This window comes from Oryctolagus cuniculus, chromosome 21 (genome assembly GCF_051225735.1).
Source record: "Oryctolagus cuniculus isolate XC-2025 breed Fujian yellow rabbit chromosome 21, ASM5122573v1, whole genome shotgun sequence".
Lineage (NCBI taxonomy): Eukaryota > Metazoa > Chordata > Mammalia > Lagomorpha > Leporidae > Oryctolagus > Oryctolagus cuniculus.
The window spans coordinates 27,935,272-27,953,070 of record NC_142887.1 but is presented as its reverse complement, the minus strand read 5'-3'; the positions used below and the strand labels follow the sequence as shown (position 1 = coordinate 27,953,070).

General features: G+C 61.4%; 1 protein-coding gene across 1 annotated transcript; it reads left to right on the top strand.

The window, feature by feature from the left end:
* Nucleotides 1-3,671: 3,671 nt before the first annotated feature.
* On the top strand, nt 3,672-16,838 carry PES1 (pescadillo ribosomal biogenesis factor 1). Its single transcript, XM_008272136.5, has 15 exons — nt 3,672-3,976; nt 6,623-6,702; nt 7,348-7,501; nt 8,317-8,426; nt 11,233-11,404; nt 11,496-11,585; nt 13,306-13,422; nt 13,499-13,573; nt 13,662-13,751; nt 13,877-14,007; nt 14,200-14,325; nt 14,430-14,614; nt 14,912-15,099; nt 15,200-15,361; nt 16,417-16,838. The coding sequence occupies exons 1-15, from the start codon at nt 3,953-3,955 to the stop codon at nt 16,498-16,500; spliced, it is 1,788 nt and encodes a 595-aa protein (XP_008270358.3). The 5' UTR covers nt 3,672-3,952; the 3' UTR covers nt 16,501-16,838.
* The last annotated feature ends 961 nt before the right edge of the window (nt 16,839-17,799 follow it).

Genomic DNA, 17,799 nt, shown 5'->3' with positions numbered 1-17,799 from the left:
TGGAAAGTCAACAACACAGGCTGGGGCAGGAGTTTGGTGCAGCAGCTAAGACAGCACATGGGACACCTGCACCCCGAATCAGAGTGCCTGGGTTCAAGTTCCAGCTACTGCACACCCTGGGAGGCAGCGGAGAACGGCTCAAGTACTTGAGTCCCTGCCACCCTTGTGGGAGACACAGATGGAGTTCTGGGCTCCTGGCTTTGGCCTGGTCCAGCCCTGGCTATTGTGGCCATTTGGGGATTGAACCAGTGGATGGAAGACCCTTCTCTCTCTAGTCACTCTGCCTTTTGAATTATTCAATTAATTAATTAATCTCTTTTTTAAAAAAAGAAAGTATGAACATACCTATGACAAAATAAGAAATTGAATCAGTAATCAAAAACCTGTCAACAAAGAAAAATCCAAGACCAGATGATCTCACTGGTAAATTCTACCAGCATTTAAAGGAAAATGAACATTCATCATTCTCAAACTGTCAAACAACAGAAGAGGAAGGGCCACTTCCTAACTCATTCTGTGAGGCCAGTATCATCCTGATCCAAAAGCCAAAGTGTCACAAGAAGAAAAAAATACAAGTCAATATCCTCCCGGATAGAGGCAGAAATCCTCAACAGAATTATACCAAACCAAATCCAACAGCATATTAAAGGAATTATACACCAGGGCCGGTGCTGTGGTGTAGTGATTAAAGCCCCAGCCTGCAGCACCGGCATCCCATATGGGTACCGGTCCGAGTCCCGGCTGCTCCAACTCCAATCCAGCTCTCTGCTATGGCCTGGTAAAGCAGTAGAAGATGGCCCAAGTCCTTGGGCCCCTGCACCCACTTGGGAGACCCAGAAGAAGCTCCTGGCTCCTGGCTTCAGTTTGGTGCAGCTCCAGCCATTTCGGCCAATTGGGGAGTGAACCATTGAACCATCGGATGGAAGACCTCTCTCTCTCTCTCTCTCTCTCTCTCTGCCTCTTTTTCTCTGTGTGTAACTCTGACTTTCAAATAAGTAAATAATTAAAAAAGAAAAAGAGAGCCTAAGCTGGACCCAGCGGGCTAGCGGGAAACAGGACTTAACACAGAATTCCAGCTGCTGTCTGTGAGCCTGAGCTTTGGTTATGCTCACCCTGCAACTGCAGCCACTAGAACAGATAATGACATTGTGCCCAGACACACAGGATGCACACCAAGAGGTTATCAGCCACCCCGCAGAGTGGCACAGCTGGTAAAGCCACCCCCTGTGACACTGGCATCCCATATGGGCGCTGGTTCAAGTCCCAGCTGCTCCACTTCCTATCCAGTTCCCTCCTAATGGCCTGGGAAAAGCAGCAGAAGATGGCCCAAGTGGTTGGGCCCCTGCACCCACATGGGAGACTCAGATGAAGCTCCTGGCTCCTGCCTGACCCCGCCCTGGCCACTGCAACCACCTGGGGAGCGGACAACAGGATGGAATAGTCTCTCTCTCTCTCTTTCAAAAAAAAAAAAAAAAAAAAAAAAGGTTATCAGACTCTCGTCTTACGGATATTTTTACCAAGGGTACATAGCCTTTTCTTGTCTCCTGTTGGCCACACAGCTCCTGTTGCTTGGCCACTGTTCCCAACCCCACCAGAGACCCCCACCACTTTGTTGTAAGTCACACGGGAGCTTCCACCTCCCCCGCATTCTTCAGAGCCCGGCCTGAGCTCTGCGAATCTGTCTCTCCTGAGCTGCAATTCCTACGACTCCAGGTAGAGTCCTTGTTTATCAGGGTAGTTCCTGAGTTAGTGTGGGATGTGCCACCGCGTGTTAACCCATGGATTCCACTGACGCACACCTTGGTGGCTTCTAATTGCTGGTGATTGCGAATAAAGCTGCCAGAAACCTTCGGTATCAAGAAGTATATTGTGTATATACTGCCCATTGGTAAATACCAGGGCACTTAAAAACGCTGGTGGGAAATGGATCCGAAAGTTTATTTTGCTGCAAAATATTTTTGAAATCCACACATGATGGGGCCGGCACTGTGGTGCAGTGGGTTAACGCCCTGGCCTGAAGCACCCACATCCTATATGGGCGCTGGTTCGAAACCTGGCTACTTCACTTCCAATCCAGCTCTCTGCTATGGCATGGGAAAGCAGTAGAAGATGGCCCAAGTCCTTGGGCCCCTGCACCCGTGTGGGAGACCCGGAAGAAGCTCCTGGGCCATCCTCCACTGCACTCCCTGGCCACAGCAGAGAGCTGGCCTGGAAGAGGAGCAACCGGGACAGAATCCGGCGCCCCGACCAGGACTAGAACCCGGTGTGCCGGCGTCGCAGGTGGAGGATTAGCCTAGTGAGCTGCAGCATTGGCCCCACCGCTATTGATCTTTAAAAATGAAAACTTTAAAATACGGAAAGCAACAATACTCTCTGCAGTTAGTGGCGCCCTCATTGTACAAACGAGGGAGACAGTTGGGTCAGGTGGGGGGGGGGGCGGCTCGTCCAGGGCCTGGGGTAAACCAGGGGTGTTGTCTGCGGAGACCGGGATGCCGTGACAGCGTGGACACTGCTGATGGTTAAAAGCCTCGTCCCTCGGCCGGCGCCGCGGCTCACTTGGCTAATCCTCCGCCTGCGGCGCCGGTACTCCGGGTTCTAGTCCCAGTAGGGGCGCCGGACTCTGTCCCGGTTGCCCCTCTTCCAGGCCAGCTCTCTGCTGTGGCCCGGGAGTGCAGTGGAGGATGGCCCAGGTGCTTGGGCCCTGCACCCCATGGGAGACCAGGATAAGTACCTGGCTCCTGCCATCAGATCAGCACGGTGCGCCGGCCATAGCGGCCATTTGGGAGGGGGGGTGAACCAATGGAAGGAAGACCTTTCTGTCTCTCTCTCTAACTCTGCCTGTCAAAAAAAAAAAAAAAAAAAAAAAAAAAAAAAAAAAAAGCCCCGTCCCTTCCCGGGAACTCACATCGGCCTGGCACTGGACTGGAGGCACCCACGTTTCAGCAGGTGGCGGCGGCAGCTGCGGGCTGCGTGCCGGGGCCTGGCCACCACTCAGGGCGTCGTGGCCAGAGTCCAGCAGCAGCCTGGAGCCCGCCTGCCTGGTGACAAGCCCTTCTGCACTAAGCAAATGGGTGACCTCGGCCCACAACCCACGTCCTGCCTTGTAAATGCGTTTCCTATAGGGGGTTTTTCCAAAAACCTCACGGGAAAATGGAATTGAAATATAACCTAATTTTTTTTAAAAATTTAATTTAAAACAAGCACTCGCCAGGGCTTCACCGCCGTGTCCACACCTCTAAGGGGTGCGTTCTATGCCCGGAACCCCAGGCCAGGCCGCGTTCAGGGGGGCCTCAAATCCAGGCTTCTGAGGCCATCTCCAAAATACGTTTGGCGGTCTGAGGGAGGAAAACATAAAAAAAAATTTAAAAATATCTACTTTTTCCTCTATTCTACCCCCATTAGAGCAAATAAGCCAAACAGAAGCCGAAGGCTCAGCCAACCCACCATAGACACCTCAAGCGGCGCCCACCACCGCCGCGTCTCTACGCGGGCCGGGTTCTGACGTCGCCTAGCAACCGTTACCACGACAACGCAACTCCCGCCATGCCCTGCGCAGTGTTTCCACGCTGCATCCCAGAACGCACTGCGCAGACTCGGACGTCTTCCGCCCCTCCTTCCCAACGTGCAATGGGGCTCTCAGTCAGGCATTCGTCAGTAGGGTAGTTATAGAAGTGCCTGAATATTCGCATTCGTGAACACGTTTAAAATCTCCGTAGCACGCTGATGACAGGGAAAGACCTAGAAGTGACGGCCGTGGTGGTTTTTTATGAGTTTATCTGTAAATTACGAGGGGAAAATCCCTAATTTCCCCCTGGATTTGAACAGGCACCTTGTGGGGCAGCACACGCAGACCCGCGGCGCGAGGGGTCCTAGGGGTCCTGGGAAACGCACGTGCGGAAGGAAGTGGCGCTGTCTATCCGCGCGGCGCTGCTAGGTCCCTCAACGTGGAGCCATGGGAGGCCTGGAGAAAAAGAAGGTCAGTGGGGAAGATGCTCGGGTTCCAGAGGGTGGGACGTGGGAGCAGCGGAGTCTGGGGTCGGCACCTTTTCCGGCCTCGGGACATTGTGAGGCCGGAAATTGCCGGCTGGAAGCGACGGGAGACAGCCGAGAGAAGGGGTCCGACGGTGGGCGGGGACAGTAGTAGTCGTCTGTTGAAGTCCAGTGAGGGTCTATGAATTTCTTCTGTGGAAGGGACTGAATCCAAAAGCAGGCTGGCCCGTGGCGTGGGACAACTGCTCCCTGAAAAAGTCTACCTGGAATTCGTGCTCCCTTTTTCTGTTGAGCCAAGCCCCGCCCTGGGCATTGGCGATGGCGACTAAAGCGACCAAGATGTGGTCCGCGCCGTCCCTGGGCTCACGTTCTAGAGGGGTTGACGGACACGAAAGTCAGCAACCAGACGGAACGATCCCTGGTTGCTAAACGGGGTGTGGAGAAAGCACTCCGGGAGCCCCCATGGAGACTCTCCACGGATCCCCGTTTTAGTTCGTGTTGCCTCGGTGGGGGTGGCGTCTTCGATGCGGAATTGTTCCGTTGAGATCAGAACATCTCAGATCAGTTCTGGGGTGGGGGTGGGGGTGGGAGAGCAGCAGGGGGGAGAGGTCGCGGGATGGCTGGGGTCCGGTGGACCTAGGGAAGGGGGATGGGGGTACGCAGCGAGGCTGGGGCTGGACAGAGGCTGTTGATCGTGCCAGGCTGTGCGCCGCGGTGAGGAGCTTGGATCTCATTCTAAATGCTGTAGGATGGAGCTTCCCGGGAGCTGCCCCGGCTGTGTGGGGAGTCATTTTGATGGCTGGGGTGGTGGGGTGAGGATGAAGGCGCATGGGGGGCAGGAGCCCAGTTACTGGGGCCATGGCCGCTGCTTCCTGGATTCAGGGGCCAGAACCAAGTATTGACGCCAGGTGCTCCAGTATGGGCTGCAGCATCATAGCCGCCAGGCTGAACGCCCACCCCACCATTCTGACTCCTTTTTAAAATATATTTTATATGAATGTATGTGTATGTGTGTGTTCACTTAAAATATACAAACATATATATCTGTTTACTTGAAAGGCAGAGGAACAGAGAGGTAGATCTCATATCCACGGGTTCACTCCCCAAATGGCTGCCACAGCCAGGTCTGGGCCAGGCCCAAGCCAGGAGCTTCCTCCAGGTCTCCCCTGTGGGTGCAGGGGCCCAAGGACTTGGGCCGTCTTCCACTGCTTTCCCAGGCGCATTAGCAGGGAGCCGGATCGGAAGTGGAGCAGCCGGGACTCAAGCCGGCACCCAAATGGGGTGTCAGCACTGCAGGCAGCGACTTCACCTGCTGTGCCACAGCACCGGCCCGAACACCCAACTTGCTGAAACCGTCTGAGGTGGTCTTAGTATCCCGGATGCACTGTTAGTATGTGAGGGAGGGGCAGGCGTAAAGAGCCTGCACCCACCCCCGACCCCCGTCGGGGTCCCTGGGTTCAGTTACTGGATCCGCTCCTGATTCCAGCCCGCTTGCTTCTGCAGAGCCTGGGAGGCAGGAGTGGTGGCTTAAATAATCAGGTCCCTGCCACCCACATGGGAGCCCTGAGTGGAGCTCCTGGCTCTGGCTTTGGCCTGGCGTTTCCCAGGTGCATCAGCAGGTGGGGGCTCCCTGTTTGCTTTTCTCCCTCTCTGCCTCGAAAGTAAATAAACACAGAGTGGATGACGGCTATGCGTCCTGCCTGTTTATCCATGAGTGGGAGCACCCTCCAGGAGGTTCCGATTGGACCCTGCCCATCTGCACCTGGCCGAGCCCCCTGAACACTGGGGAAGAACAGAGCTTAGCATGGCAGGGTGTGTGGGCCCGGGTGCGGGGCCGTGGGATGCGGAATGGTGAGAGCGAGGCGGCGTCCACGCGCTCGTCGGGAGCAGTAGAGGCCAGGCCTCTGTGCCGGCTTTCTCATCCTTGCGGCTTCTGGCTCACCGCATCGAGCGTGGTAGATGACCTCTTACCGTCCATGGGGTGGGGGGAGGCTTGGGCTTGAGGCGGACATTGTCAGCCAGGGTCGGTCACCCGCCAGGGAGCAGCGGTTGCCCGAGAGGCCCCTTAGGCGTTCACACTGCACTGTGATGTGCCGCGAGCGGAGCGGCCGTGTCGCCACGCAGGTCGACAGTGTGTCCCTGGCGGTAGCGCTTCCCGGGGCTGCGGGGAGAGCCCGAAGCCCCGCCTCCCGGTGGTGGTACAGAAGTTCAAATTAAGAGAGAGAGGGGAACGCGGCTTCGCGGTTACACTCAAGCTCTGGACTCAGACCTGAGTTCAAACCCCAGCCCCAGCTCTGACGAAAGCTGTGTGACTGGAGCCAGTCATTTCACTGAGCCTGTTTCCCCCGTAGCAGATGGGGGTTCTAGCGGTAGCCGCCTCCCCTGACTGTCCCAGCCAACACGTGGAGCTGGGGCCCCGCGCCCCGCCCCCAGCAGCCTGCACGTCTGTGTGCTCCACGCTGCCAGCTGCAGGGACCGCGCAGCTCAGCCAGGCAGGCCAGCGCCCTCCCCAGAGCGCTTCCAGGCCCAGAAGCCTCCGGCCTGCTTGGCCCAGTTGGATGCTCGCCCTGCCCTGCCCTGCCCTGCCCTGCCCTGCCGCCGTCACTAATGGAGCCGGTTTTCCCTCCCCAAGTATGAGCGAGGCTCCGCCACCAACTACATCACCCGGAACAAAGCCCGGAAGAAGCTGCAGCTGAGCCTGGCTGACTTCAGGTGAGGGGGGGAGGGGAGCAAGGACCCTGGGCAGCCCGGACGGGGGCCGCACCGCGGAGGCTCAGCCGCAGCCTGTGTTCCCCGAGCTGGAGCTGCCGGGCTGTCCAGGAGGCGGGTGTTCCTTCTCTGTCTCCCTGGCCTGGCTCCGGGGAGCCCACTTTGCCCGGCGTGGCCTGGGGGGAAGCGGGGAGGGAGCCGGGGCCTCGGGAGGGGCCAGCGAGGTTGGACTGGGTCTTTGCTGCATGAGACCCCCGACGCTGCAGCGTCATTGAGTTGAATCCGCACTTGTCTGCAGCCCGCGGGCTCTGCCCTTGGCGTCCTCGGCCTCTGCGGCCCCGCCAGGCCCCTTGCTTTTCCTTCAGACGTGCCCAGCCCTCTCCACGTACGCGGCCTTTCTCCCCATTCTTGGGGTCGTCTTCTCCCACTGTCTGCACGGTGGGAATCTTGACTTCTGCGTGAGACCTGCCCCAGCCGCGAGGGCTGCCTGCCTGTCACCCCATCACCGCCCTGCTCATCTCCCTCCTGGTCCTGGCACGCTTGGAGCCGTCAGAGCCCTGCTTGGGGGGAGAGGGGGCACTGCCCCGGGCCCTGTCGCCGCCCAGGGCTCTGCCCCTGTGCCGTGGGACGAGCGGCTTCTGCTTGCAGGCGGCTCTGCATCCTGAAGGGCATCTATCCGCACGAGCCCAAGCACAAGAAGAAGGTGAACAAGGGCTCCACGGCCGCGCGCACCTTCTACCTCCTCAAAGACATCAAGTTCCTCCTCCACGAGCCCATTGTCAGCAAGTTCCGGGAGTACAAGGTGAGGCCGGCCCGGGGCGCGGAGCTGCGCAGAGCGGGGGCGGGGCACGAGCCGCAGGGATTCCGGGCCGTTTCGTGTTTGGGTTTGGTGGCCGTGGAACCCGGGAAACGCTCAGGGGCCTCTGCATTGTTGTTTGCCATTGAGATTGGTCCCATACCACGGGGAAAGCCGAAACCTGGATATTGCTAGCAGCGGCCATTCAAGGCAGACTAATGGGAAGGAGCTGCTGGCTGCGGAGCCCTGATGGGCAGTGAGGCCCCTGCTAGAGTCAGGATTGGGGGGCAGCGCCACCTGGTGGTGCACAGGAGAGCAGGCTGCCTCTGCTCTTCCGAGGGCCCGCGGGGAGGCGGCTGTCCAGAGCTGCTGTGGCTAGTCCCCGCAGAGGAGCACCAAGCCCGAGAAGTGCTTGGAGGGAAGAAGTCGGGTGGGTTGGAGGGCCTGGCCCCAGCTGCGTTTTTCTGGGTGACTGCCGCACACATCGCACTGACAGACTAGAGCTGGGAGCCAAGGCCAGCCCTCCCAACCCTGATCTGCCTCAGGGGCAGGTGGCCTGGCAGAGGGGCTGGCATGCCCTGGCTTCCTCCCCATCAGCCTGCAGCGTCAGCCTGTCCGTGAGTGGTTCCCTGGCCTGGCTCTGCTCATCTGCATAGGCCGGGCGTGATGCTCCATGGAGGGCGCTGGTCTGTGGACCCTGGGACCAGGAGCTGGCCACACAGGCAGATGGCAGCGCCCACCTCGGGAGGCACTGAGAAGCCCCCGCCTGCCATGGCTGTCACCATGGGAGACCAGCATCCGAGGTCCCTTCCTGCATCCAGGTGTTTGTCCGGAAGCTGCGGAAGGCCTACGGGAAGAGCGAGTGGAACACAGTGGAGCGCCTGAAAGACAACAAGCCCAGCTACAAGCTTGACCACATCGTCAAGGAGCGGTGAGCCCCTCGCCACCAGGCTGCCAGCGCCGGGGCACGGCGGGCGGCCCGGCCAAGGCCTGGCTGGGCGAGCCTGCGTGCTTTGGGAGGGGCACACCAGAGCGACCCGACACTCACTAGAGTGGTTGCAAGTTGCTGCAAGCACCGTGAGGGACGTAGACGGCCTGAGAACTGGTGTGGGGGGGTGCTACCTACAGGCCTGGCAGAGGGCGGCTGTGGGCCAGCTGTGGGGAGCGCGTTCCCGGCAGCACGTGCGAAGGCCCTGTGCGAAGGTGGAGCTCTGGAGCTGCACGTGGGCTGGCGGACCTGGCCGACCCTGGCCTTCTCAGCCGACACTCACTGGCCACATCAGTGACTTGGGTTTTGTTTTAAGATTTTACTTATCTATATGAGAGGTAGAGTTACAGAGAGAGAGGGAGAGGTCTTCCATCTGCTGGTTCACTCCTCAAATGGCTGCAATGGCCGGAGCTGAGCCAATCTGAAGCCGGGAGCCAGGAGCTTCTTCCAGGTCTCCTATGCAGGTGCAGGGACCCAAGCACATGGCCCATCTTCTACTGCTTCCTCAGGCCGTAGCAGAGAGCTGGATCACAAGAGGAGCATCTGGGACTCGAACTGGCGCCCATAAGGGATGCTGGTGCCACAGGCAGAGGCTTAGCCTATTATGCCGCAGCATCGGCCCCACATCAATAATTCTTAACCGAGGGTGATTTTTGCCCCTTGGGGGGGCATTTGGTAATGCCTGGAGACACTTTTGTTCTCACGTCTTGGGTGGAGTGGGCAGAGGCCAGGAAAGTAGCAAACACTACACAATACACAGGACGACCCAGGCGTCTGATGGTTCAGAAACGTGGGCCCCAGTGAACGTTAGTCCTCTCCTGGGGGCTGGACACGCAGCACCAGAATGAGAGGGCTCTGCTGTGTGAGGCTGACCATGGGCTGTCACGGGAGGAGCCCTGACCCTGATGTTAGTGCGTCTGCTCGCCCCAGCTCTGATCAGGAAACCACGAGAGTTCCTGTCCTGCCCAGCACAAAGCTGTCATGTGAGACCAATGGGAAAAGCCAGGGTCTGGACTCGGGCACACACCACTGCTACCCCTGTCACCTCAACCAGAGCTTAAAGAAACTCAGGTGCCCCAGCAATGGCCAGTGCTGTTTCTAGAAAGTGTCGGGTTTATCGGCCAGATGGACCATACGGAATCTGCGAGGCACAGGGTAGCCAGGTGAGGTTCCTGCCCCCACACCCAGAACCCTCACAAGAGGGACTGGCACGTCCTCTCTTGGCCAGCGTGTGAGACCTGGCAAGCCATTGCTGGCTCCTTGCCGTCGGGGCTAAAAGAACTTTGACAACACCTGGTCCTGTGGCTTCTAGAGTTGTCTTTTTTGTGATTGTTGTTGTTGTTGTTTGTATTTATTGGAAAGGCAGAGTTACAGAGAGTGAAAGGGAGAGACAGAGAGGGATCCTCCATCTGCTGGTTCCCCAAGTGGCTGCAATGGCTAGGGCGGGACCAGGCCAAAACCAGGAGCCTAGAATTCCATCCAGGTCTCCCACATGTGTGGCAGGGGCTCAGACACTTGGGCCATCTTCTGCTGCTCTCCCAGGCGCATTAACAGGGAGCTGGGTCAGGAGTGGAGCAGCTGGGAATTGAACCACTGCTCATTTGGGATGCTGGCGTCACACCCAGTGGCTTAACCTGTGCCCTAATTCTGCCCCCAGAGCCCCAGAATTAAACCAGCAGTCTGGTCCAGTGATGTCATTTTTTTGGATGGAGCTGGGGCCAGCTGACACCCTGTAACCCCGCAGGGGGTTAGGGTCACGGTTGAGAATGCAGTGGGATCCAGGTGTCGTACCCGTGGTTCAGTGTCTTCCCCAGGACCGATGCCTTTGTCCCTGAACAGGGCAGCTGTGCAGTATCAGATTCCCTACTCTCACTAGCTTCCTCTTTTTTTTTTTTTTTTTTTAAAGATTTATTTTACTTATTTAAAAGGCAGAGTGACAGAGAGGCAGAGGCATAGAGAGAGAGAGATTGTCCATCTGGTTCACTCCCCAAATGGCTGCAACAGCCAGAGCTGAGCCGATCCGAAGCCAGGAGCCTGGAGCTTCTTCCGGGTCTCCCACATGGGTGCAGGGGCCCAAGGACTGGGGCCATCTTCCGCTTTCCCAGGCCACAGCAGGGAGCTGGGGCAGAGGTAGAGCAGCTGGGTCTGGAACTAGCACCATGTGGGACGCGGGCGCTGCAGGCAGGAGCTTCACCCACCACGCTGCAGCGCTGCCCCAGCTTCCTCTTTTGCTACGTGGTCTTGCTGTACTCCTCGTGGCCCAGCCGCAGGTGCAGCACTTTAACTCTAATGGGCCCTGCCAGCTGGACAGGTCTGGGTGATGGGGGAAGGAAGGCGGCCTGTGGCCAGGCCGAGATCCCGCCGCCGCCTCAGCTTGTTCGGTGCCTTTGTTCCGTGTGCCCCACCTGGGACCTGCTGGTCCATTTCCTGAGCCCCTGCCTCAGCCCGCCTGCCTTCCCCGCGCATGTGCACATGGGCAGGGCCGGGTCTGTGGCCGCCCCTGCCTCAGTCTGCCTGCTTTCCCCGCGCATGTGCACGTGGGCAGGGCCGGGTCTGTGGCCAGCAGGGGTCTCATAAGGACTCTGTCCTCAGGGCTCGGCGTGCACGTCCTGGCTGGGTGGCTCTGGGACCTCCAGGTCAGGAGGTGGCAGTGGCGAGACCTGGCTCGGGGCATGGCGCCTCCGGGGTGGTGGGGGCCCCTTGGAGCACAGGCTGAGTGAGCCCGCGGGGGCTGCCCTGTGGCCCGCAGGTACCCCACGTTCATCGACGCTCTGCGGGACCTGGACGACGCCCTGTCCATGTGCTTCCTCTTCTCCACGTTCCCGCGGACAGGCAAGTGCCACGTGCAGACCATTCAGCTCTGCCGCCGGCTCACCGTGGAGTTCCTGCACTACGTCATCGCCGCTCGCGCCCTGCGCAAGGTGAGCCGGAAGCACCCGGCCACGGCCCGCCCCGGCCCTGCCCTGCCACCCAGGGTCCTCACTCTGCTCCGTCTTATCTCCCCGGCTCCAGGTCTTCCTATCCATCAAAGGCATTTACTACCAGGCTGAGGTGCTGGGCCAGCCCATCGTGTGGATCACGCCCTACACCTTCTCCCACGACGTGAGTTTGCCCTGGGTGGGAGGAGCTTGTGTTGGTCCCAGCGGAATAAGTGACACGGGCTTGCTGTGTGCTAGCTTCTGAGCAGAGGGGACTTTTGGGGGCCCCAGACTGGCCCAGCTCCAGCCCCCTCAGCTGGTGACCCTGGCCATGTTCCTTGGCCTCTGTGCTGCAGTTAGCCAGGTGCTTCTGCCTTGTAGACCTCATCGAGAGGACTTGGGGGAAAGTCTCCAAAGGCCAGTGCTTGGCCGCTGGGCTGCTGGCTGGACAGCAGGGACAGCCACCGCCTGGCCGGGGGCAGAGCCCAGCGCGTGCACACTGTGCTGCCTCTCACTGCTCTGCTTCCCTTCCCCTGTCCGGGGGGGATGGCAGGGCGGGGTTGAGGAGCAGGGAACACCCAGCGTGCAGCACTGCTTCCTCCTGGCGAGGTGGGCAGGGCTGCTCGTGTGGACCATTCCTAGCTGCTGGTCCCCGGGGGCCTGCGTTTGGCCCACCTTGCTGCTTGTCCCTGGAGCGGGACCTGGCGTCTCCTGTGGTGAGCAGGTGCTCCCGTCTTGGCCGAGCAGTGGGTTTGCTGCCAGGTTGCTGGGTGCTCCAGGTCCAGCAGGGGTCCGCGCCCCTGGCTGCTGTCCTGGATGCCAGGCCTGGGCCCGCCCTGACCACGGGGGTCCCAGGTGGGCCTGGCCCTCAGCAGCTGCCACTCCCCTTCCCTGGTGCACGCGTGGGTCATCAGAGCCTGTGGCTGTCGCCTCTTCCTCTCTTCCCCCTGCCTTCCGCTCTGATGTCCCACCCCTGGGCCACTCGCACTGCTCTCTCTGTGTCTCTTTGTGTTATCCTGTGGGTGAATAGGGCCTCGGGCAGGCCAGCCTCCACACAGCTGCCCTGGGGGCAGGGAGCCGGCCGGGCTACACATGGGCACTGCTTCCTTTCAGCAGAGGCCTTGGCGCGCCCTCTCCCGTGAACAGTGTTGGGCCCCCGGCCGTGGGACCCAGGCTGCTCCATGCTCAGGTGTGCCCGCCAAGCCCACAGCACAAGGGGCTGGACAGCAAGGAGGGGAAGCACTAGGTCGAGGGCGCGGCCACGCGTGGTGACACTTCCCAGGGACTCCTCCCAGCTGTGGGCACAGGCGCGGGGTTGGCCTCCCTGGACTCGGAGGGCACTAGGGTGCCTTGCCGAATGGAGGTGCTTGGCTCCTGTCTCAGATCTGTGCCCTGTCTTGCTGTCCCCTCTTCCCTGTGCCCTGCTTGCGGGTTGGCAGCCCATGAGGGTGGCTCTGGGGCTTGGTCCCAGCAAGTCACTTCCCTGCCTACTCTTTCCCATGAGCTCCCCTGGGGCGGAGCCAGGCCAGCGGAGGTCTGGGAGGGCTGTGCTCCTGGTTTGCACGGGCCACTCACAGAGCACACGTGAAACTTGCGTTGTGGGGTGGGTGATGGAGAAGGCGTGAGCCCCAACCAGCTCCAGGTCAGGGAGAGTGATCGCCCTCAGGACAGAAGTCAGACCGGGGCTTGGAGGGTTGCGGGGAGCTCTGGGGCGGGAGAGGGCGGGGTTGGCCACCCACAGGCCTTTTCTCACTGCCGGCTCCCCCTGCACGGCGCGGGGTCAGGCAGTGTCTCCGTGGGCCTCTGACCTAGAGCCTGGCTGTGCTCAGAGTGCCCCAGGCAGGGTTGTGCCACACAGCCCCTGCTCCCGGGCCCACTGCTGACGCTCCTCTTGTGCCCCCCAGCACCCGACAGACGTGGACTACAGGGTCATGGCCACCTTCACCGAGTTCTACACCACCCTGCTGGGCTTTGTCAACTTCCGTCTCTACCAGTCGCTCAACCTCCAGTACCCGCCCAAGGTAGCACCTGCCTGGCCCCTTCTTCCTAAGGGGCAGGGGTCACACTCTTCCCACTGACCCTCCCCCTGCCTCCCAGCTCGAGGGTCAGGCCCACACAGACAGGAAGGTCAGCGAGGACACCTATGCGCTGGACTCGGAGAGCTCGATGGAGGTGAGAGGTGGTGGGCGGTCTCGGGGCACGGCTGCTACCCTTCCCAGCCGGCCGTCCCCGCTCACGACCCCCACCTGCGCTCTCGCAGAAGCTGGCGGCCCTCAGCGCCAGCCTGGCCCGCGTGGTGGTGCCTGCCGCGGAAGAGGAGGCCGAGGTGGACGAGTTTCCGGCCGATGGGGTGAGCACTGTGCTGGCTTCTGGAAGCGGGGCTGAGGGGGCTGGGGGCTGGGACCTAGAAGGGAGCCGGGCAGGGGTCACGGTCCCCTCTGGGGGTGGTGCGAGGCCTGGCCCCTCGCCCTGCAGGAGGTGGCGGCCCAGGAGCAGGAACGCAGGAAGGAGCTGGAGGCGCAGGAGAAGCACAGGAAGCTGTTTGAGGGCCTCAAGTTCTTCCTGAACCGCGAGGTGCCCCGCGAGGCCTTGGCCTTCGTCATCAGGTGGGGGCCCGAGCCGCCCAGCAGCGCTGCCTCAGCCGTCCTCTGGCCGGGGCCCTGTTTCCAGCTCAGGGCAGAGGGTGGGCAGGTTCTGGGGACGGAGGGGGGGGCCGCATCCCGAGAGTGTGAGTGTGTGGGCGGGGGCCAGGACAGGCACCTCATGCCTGGGTGCCCTCCTGGGATCTCTGCCTGTAGGAGTTTTGGGGGGGATGTGTCCTGGGACAAGTCTTTGTGCATCGGAGCCACCTATGACGTCACAGACCCACACATCACCCACCAGATTGTCGACCGGCCTGGGCAGCAGACGCCCGTCATTGGCAGGTAGGCTCCCACGGCCCTGTTGGATTCTGGGTGTGGAGATGTTCCTCGGAAGCCCCTGGGCTGCCCCCACACCCGTGACCTCTGTCCCCGCCGCTCTGCGCCAGGAGCTACGTGCAGCCCCAGTGGGTGTTTGACTGCGTGAACGCCCGGCTCCTGCTGCCCGTGGCAGAGTACCTCCCCGGGGTGCAGCTGCCCCCGCACCTCTCGCCCTTCGTGTCCGAGAAGGAAGGCGACTACGTCCCCCCCGAGAAGCTGAAGCTGCTGGCCCTGCAGCGGGGGGAGGAGCCAGGTGCGCAGGAGGGGCGGGGCGGGGTGGGCCTCAGAGGTGGCCGGCTGCAGAGGCCTGTGAACCCACCGGGGAGCACGGCTCGGGGGAGGGGAACATGTGTGCCATGCAGTCGCGTGTTCCATGCCGCGTGGAGTGACGGCGGAGTGGTCCCGAGTGTCCCAGTGTTTGTCTCAGTGTCAGTGGCAGCTCGGGCCTGGGGCTGACAGTGGCGGGGCGGATGGCTGGTCCTGGGGCCCGTGCTCGCCCCGCTAGGAAAGAGCAGCGTCTGCGGCGCCACCAGTCACTGGCTGTCTGTAGGAGATGTGAAAGAGTCGGAGGAGGAGGAGGAAGAGGAGGAGGAAGAGGAAGAGGAGGAGGCAGACGCCGAAGGTGGGGGTGAAGAAGGGGGAGAAGATGGAGGCGAGGAGGAAGATGGGGCGGCTGGTTCGGAGGAGGAGGGAGAGGCCCGCCTGGCAGCCCTGGAGGAGCAGAGGATGGAGGGGAAGGTACGGAGCAGCTGGCCTGGGGGGCAGCCTGGGAACAGCCCCACCGGCCCCGAGGGCAGGAGCCAGGGCCCTGAGCCAGGCCACCGTGCTGTGTCCCCAGAAGCCCAGGGTGACGGCGGGCACCCTGAAGCTGGAGGACAAGCAGCGGCTGGCCCAGGAGGAGGAGAGCGAGGCCAAGCGCCTGGCCATCATGATGATGAGGAAGCGGGAGAAGTACCTGTACAACAAGATCATGTTTGGCAAGAGGCGCAAGATCCGCGAGGTGAGTGCGCCGCCGCCCACGGGAACCTGGAGGCCCCCGGCCGTGGGGGGCAGGCCCGGGCTCTGCCAGCCTTTCCCTGAGGTCACCCCCATCCCGGCCCAGCCTCGGGGCCGAGCTCTCGGCTGTCTGCTTCCTGCCCCGACTGCCGTCCCAGCAGCCTCCGGGGCTGTGACAGGCTTCCATCGAGATTGTCTTTTTGTTGTTTTGTACAAAGCCACGTAGGTTCATTGATAAATTTCATTTGTTTTTATTTTATTTGAAAGGCAGGAGGGAGAGACAGATTTGCTAGGCCAGGCTTATGCGGGGAGCCCAGCTTCTGGGCCTCCACCGGGTGGCCAGGATCCAGCTGCTGGAACCGCTGCCTGCTGTCTGCCAGGGTGTGCTTTAGCAGCAAGCAGCAGGGCCAAGGCTCGACCCCAGGCACTCTTTCCCACTCGGCCAAATGCCCGCCCCCTGCAAGCGCTCATTTAGATGAAAAACAAAACAGGTGGTGTGAAAGCGCCGCCCAGTCTCCCTCTGGAATGCTAGCGCGTGTCTAGGGGCACCGCAGATAAACAGCCTGGTGCGGACCACTTCACTGGCTAGAATCTGGGAGTCCTACCACGTCAGCCAGAACTGGCTGGCCCCGGCCCACAGGGCCACTGTCACCGTGCCTAGAAGACTCCCTTGGGGCCTGTCCCTGCGGCCCCCCCCCACACACACACGGGGGAGTTGCGGGCTGCACTGAGGCGCAGGCACTGCTGCAGTTTTGAGCTTGACATTGTCCAAGGGGTCTTCGGCGTCTGGGGCAGGTTAGGACGGCGCCCAACCTTCCCGAGTGGACGGGTTGCCAGGGCTCCCGCCAGCTCCAGGAACCTGGGATTCTCAGCTCGAGATCCTCAGGACCATAAAATAATAAAGAGCGGTGAAGACCAGGGCCAGCTCCTCCCCTTATGGCGAGAGGCAGCGGCGGGTCCGAGCCCCGTGGTGTTTACCTGGGAGCTTCACCTGGTAGCAGCTCTGCTCTGCCAGCCGCAGCCACCACAGCTGATCCCAGCTCTCCCTCCTCCTCACAGGCCAACAAGCTGGCGCAGAAGCGGAGAGCCCACGACGAGGCACTGCGGTCAGAGAGGAAGGCCAAGAAGGCAAGGCCGGTGTGAGTGCCGCGACACAGGGCGGAGGCGGGCCCAGGACCTGAGCTTGGTGACGGAGCAGAGGCGCTTGTTCTCACGCCCTCCCTCCCCCGGCCGGCCCTGGCACCGTCTCGCTGCCTGGCCGGGCCCACAGGCAGCGCCGGCCTCCCCTGGAGTTCCTGCCTGTGGCCGGGCCCAGAAGAGGACGCAGGGCCAGGGCCCCGGCCGGCCCATCACCTGCTCCGCTCCTCGCTGGCTTCCCTCCCCTCTTCCTCGTTTGGACCCCTGATTCTCAGGGTGCTGTGATGGGGCAGAGGGCGGGGGAGCATCTGTTATTAAATGGCTGACTGTTGCAGCCACCTGGAGCCTGTGTTCATGAGCCTTGCTGGGCCGGGGGAGGGACCGTTCGCGCCCTGTGCTGCAGCTGGGCGGGCCCTGGCTGTTGACTGAGGTGGGCGCAGGGCTGCAGGTGTGGGCTGGGCAGGGGGCCTGGCCTTGGTTCACATCCTAGGCCAGTGCGCCCTTGCCCCTGCGCAGCTGGTCCCGGGTGAGTCACAGGTGAATTCCAAGGCTCCTTCAAAGGGGTGTGTCAGGTTCACAAGATCATTCGGGAGTGTGGGTCGTCCGGTGTGGCGGGTGCCCAGGGAACACCCAGCAAAGAGTTTCCATTGTGTCCTGCTAAAGCCAGAAAAGCCACACCTCAGGGGTCTGTGGGGCCCGAAAGGAGGGGCTTCCCTGGCTCTCCCTGGTGGACTTGAGCAGAGCTTCGGGGCCAGGGGTGGGGGGGCAAGCTTGCCCATAGCCCGACTCAAGCCTCTTACTCTTGCGGCGACTGTCAATGCATCACAACAGAGCCAAGGCCGGAGCTCCGACCCCTCCCAGGGCAGCCTCCCCAGGGGTCCCCTGGGTAGCTGAGTGTTGCCAAGAGCAGGGGGGACCTGGCTGGGAAACTGGGTCCCCCCTTCCCTGCATCCTGGCACCGTTGGGCGCTGCCTTGCCTGTCTCCCTATAGGCGGAGAATGGTTTGGGACAGTGGCTGCAGGTCCAGCCTGTGCAAGGGAGAGCTGGGAGGGCTGGCAGGCTCTGTGGGAAGCAGGGTGCCCAGGTTCCCATCCCGGCCGAGCCTCGCACATCTGGGAACAGAGGGCTGTGCCTCATGCCCTCTCGGGCGTGCCCACTGAGGCAGGGACCTGGGGGATGGCCCAGGCTGCCCGGGGGCAGGGCCGGAGAGCAGGCCCATCAGATAGGGACGCCTGGCAGCCATGCTGATGTGGAATTTGCCCCGGGATGGCGGGGGCAGCGCGGCCCTGATGTGGCCCAGGCTCC

Excerpts from the sequence above, each read along its gene's own strand:
- PES1 (XM_008272136.5), top strand. The coding sequence starts at position 3,953 with ATGGGAGGCCTGGAGAAAAAGAAG. Across the intron at positions 6,703-7,347 it reads CTGAGCCTGGCTGACTTCAG|GCGGCTCTGCATCCTGAAGG; the intron begins GTGAGGGGGGGA and ends TTCTGCTTGCAG. Across the intron at positions 15,362-16,416 it reads AGAGGCGCAAGATCCGCGAG|GCCAACAAGCTGGCGCAGAA; the intron begins GTGAGTGCGCCG and ends TCCTCCTCACAG.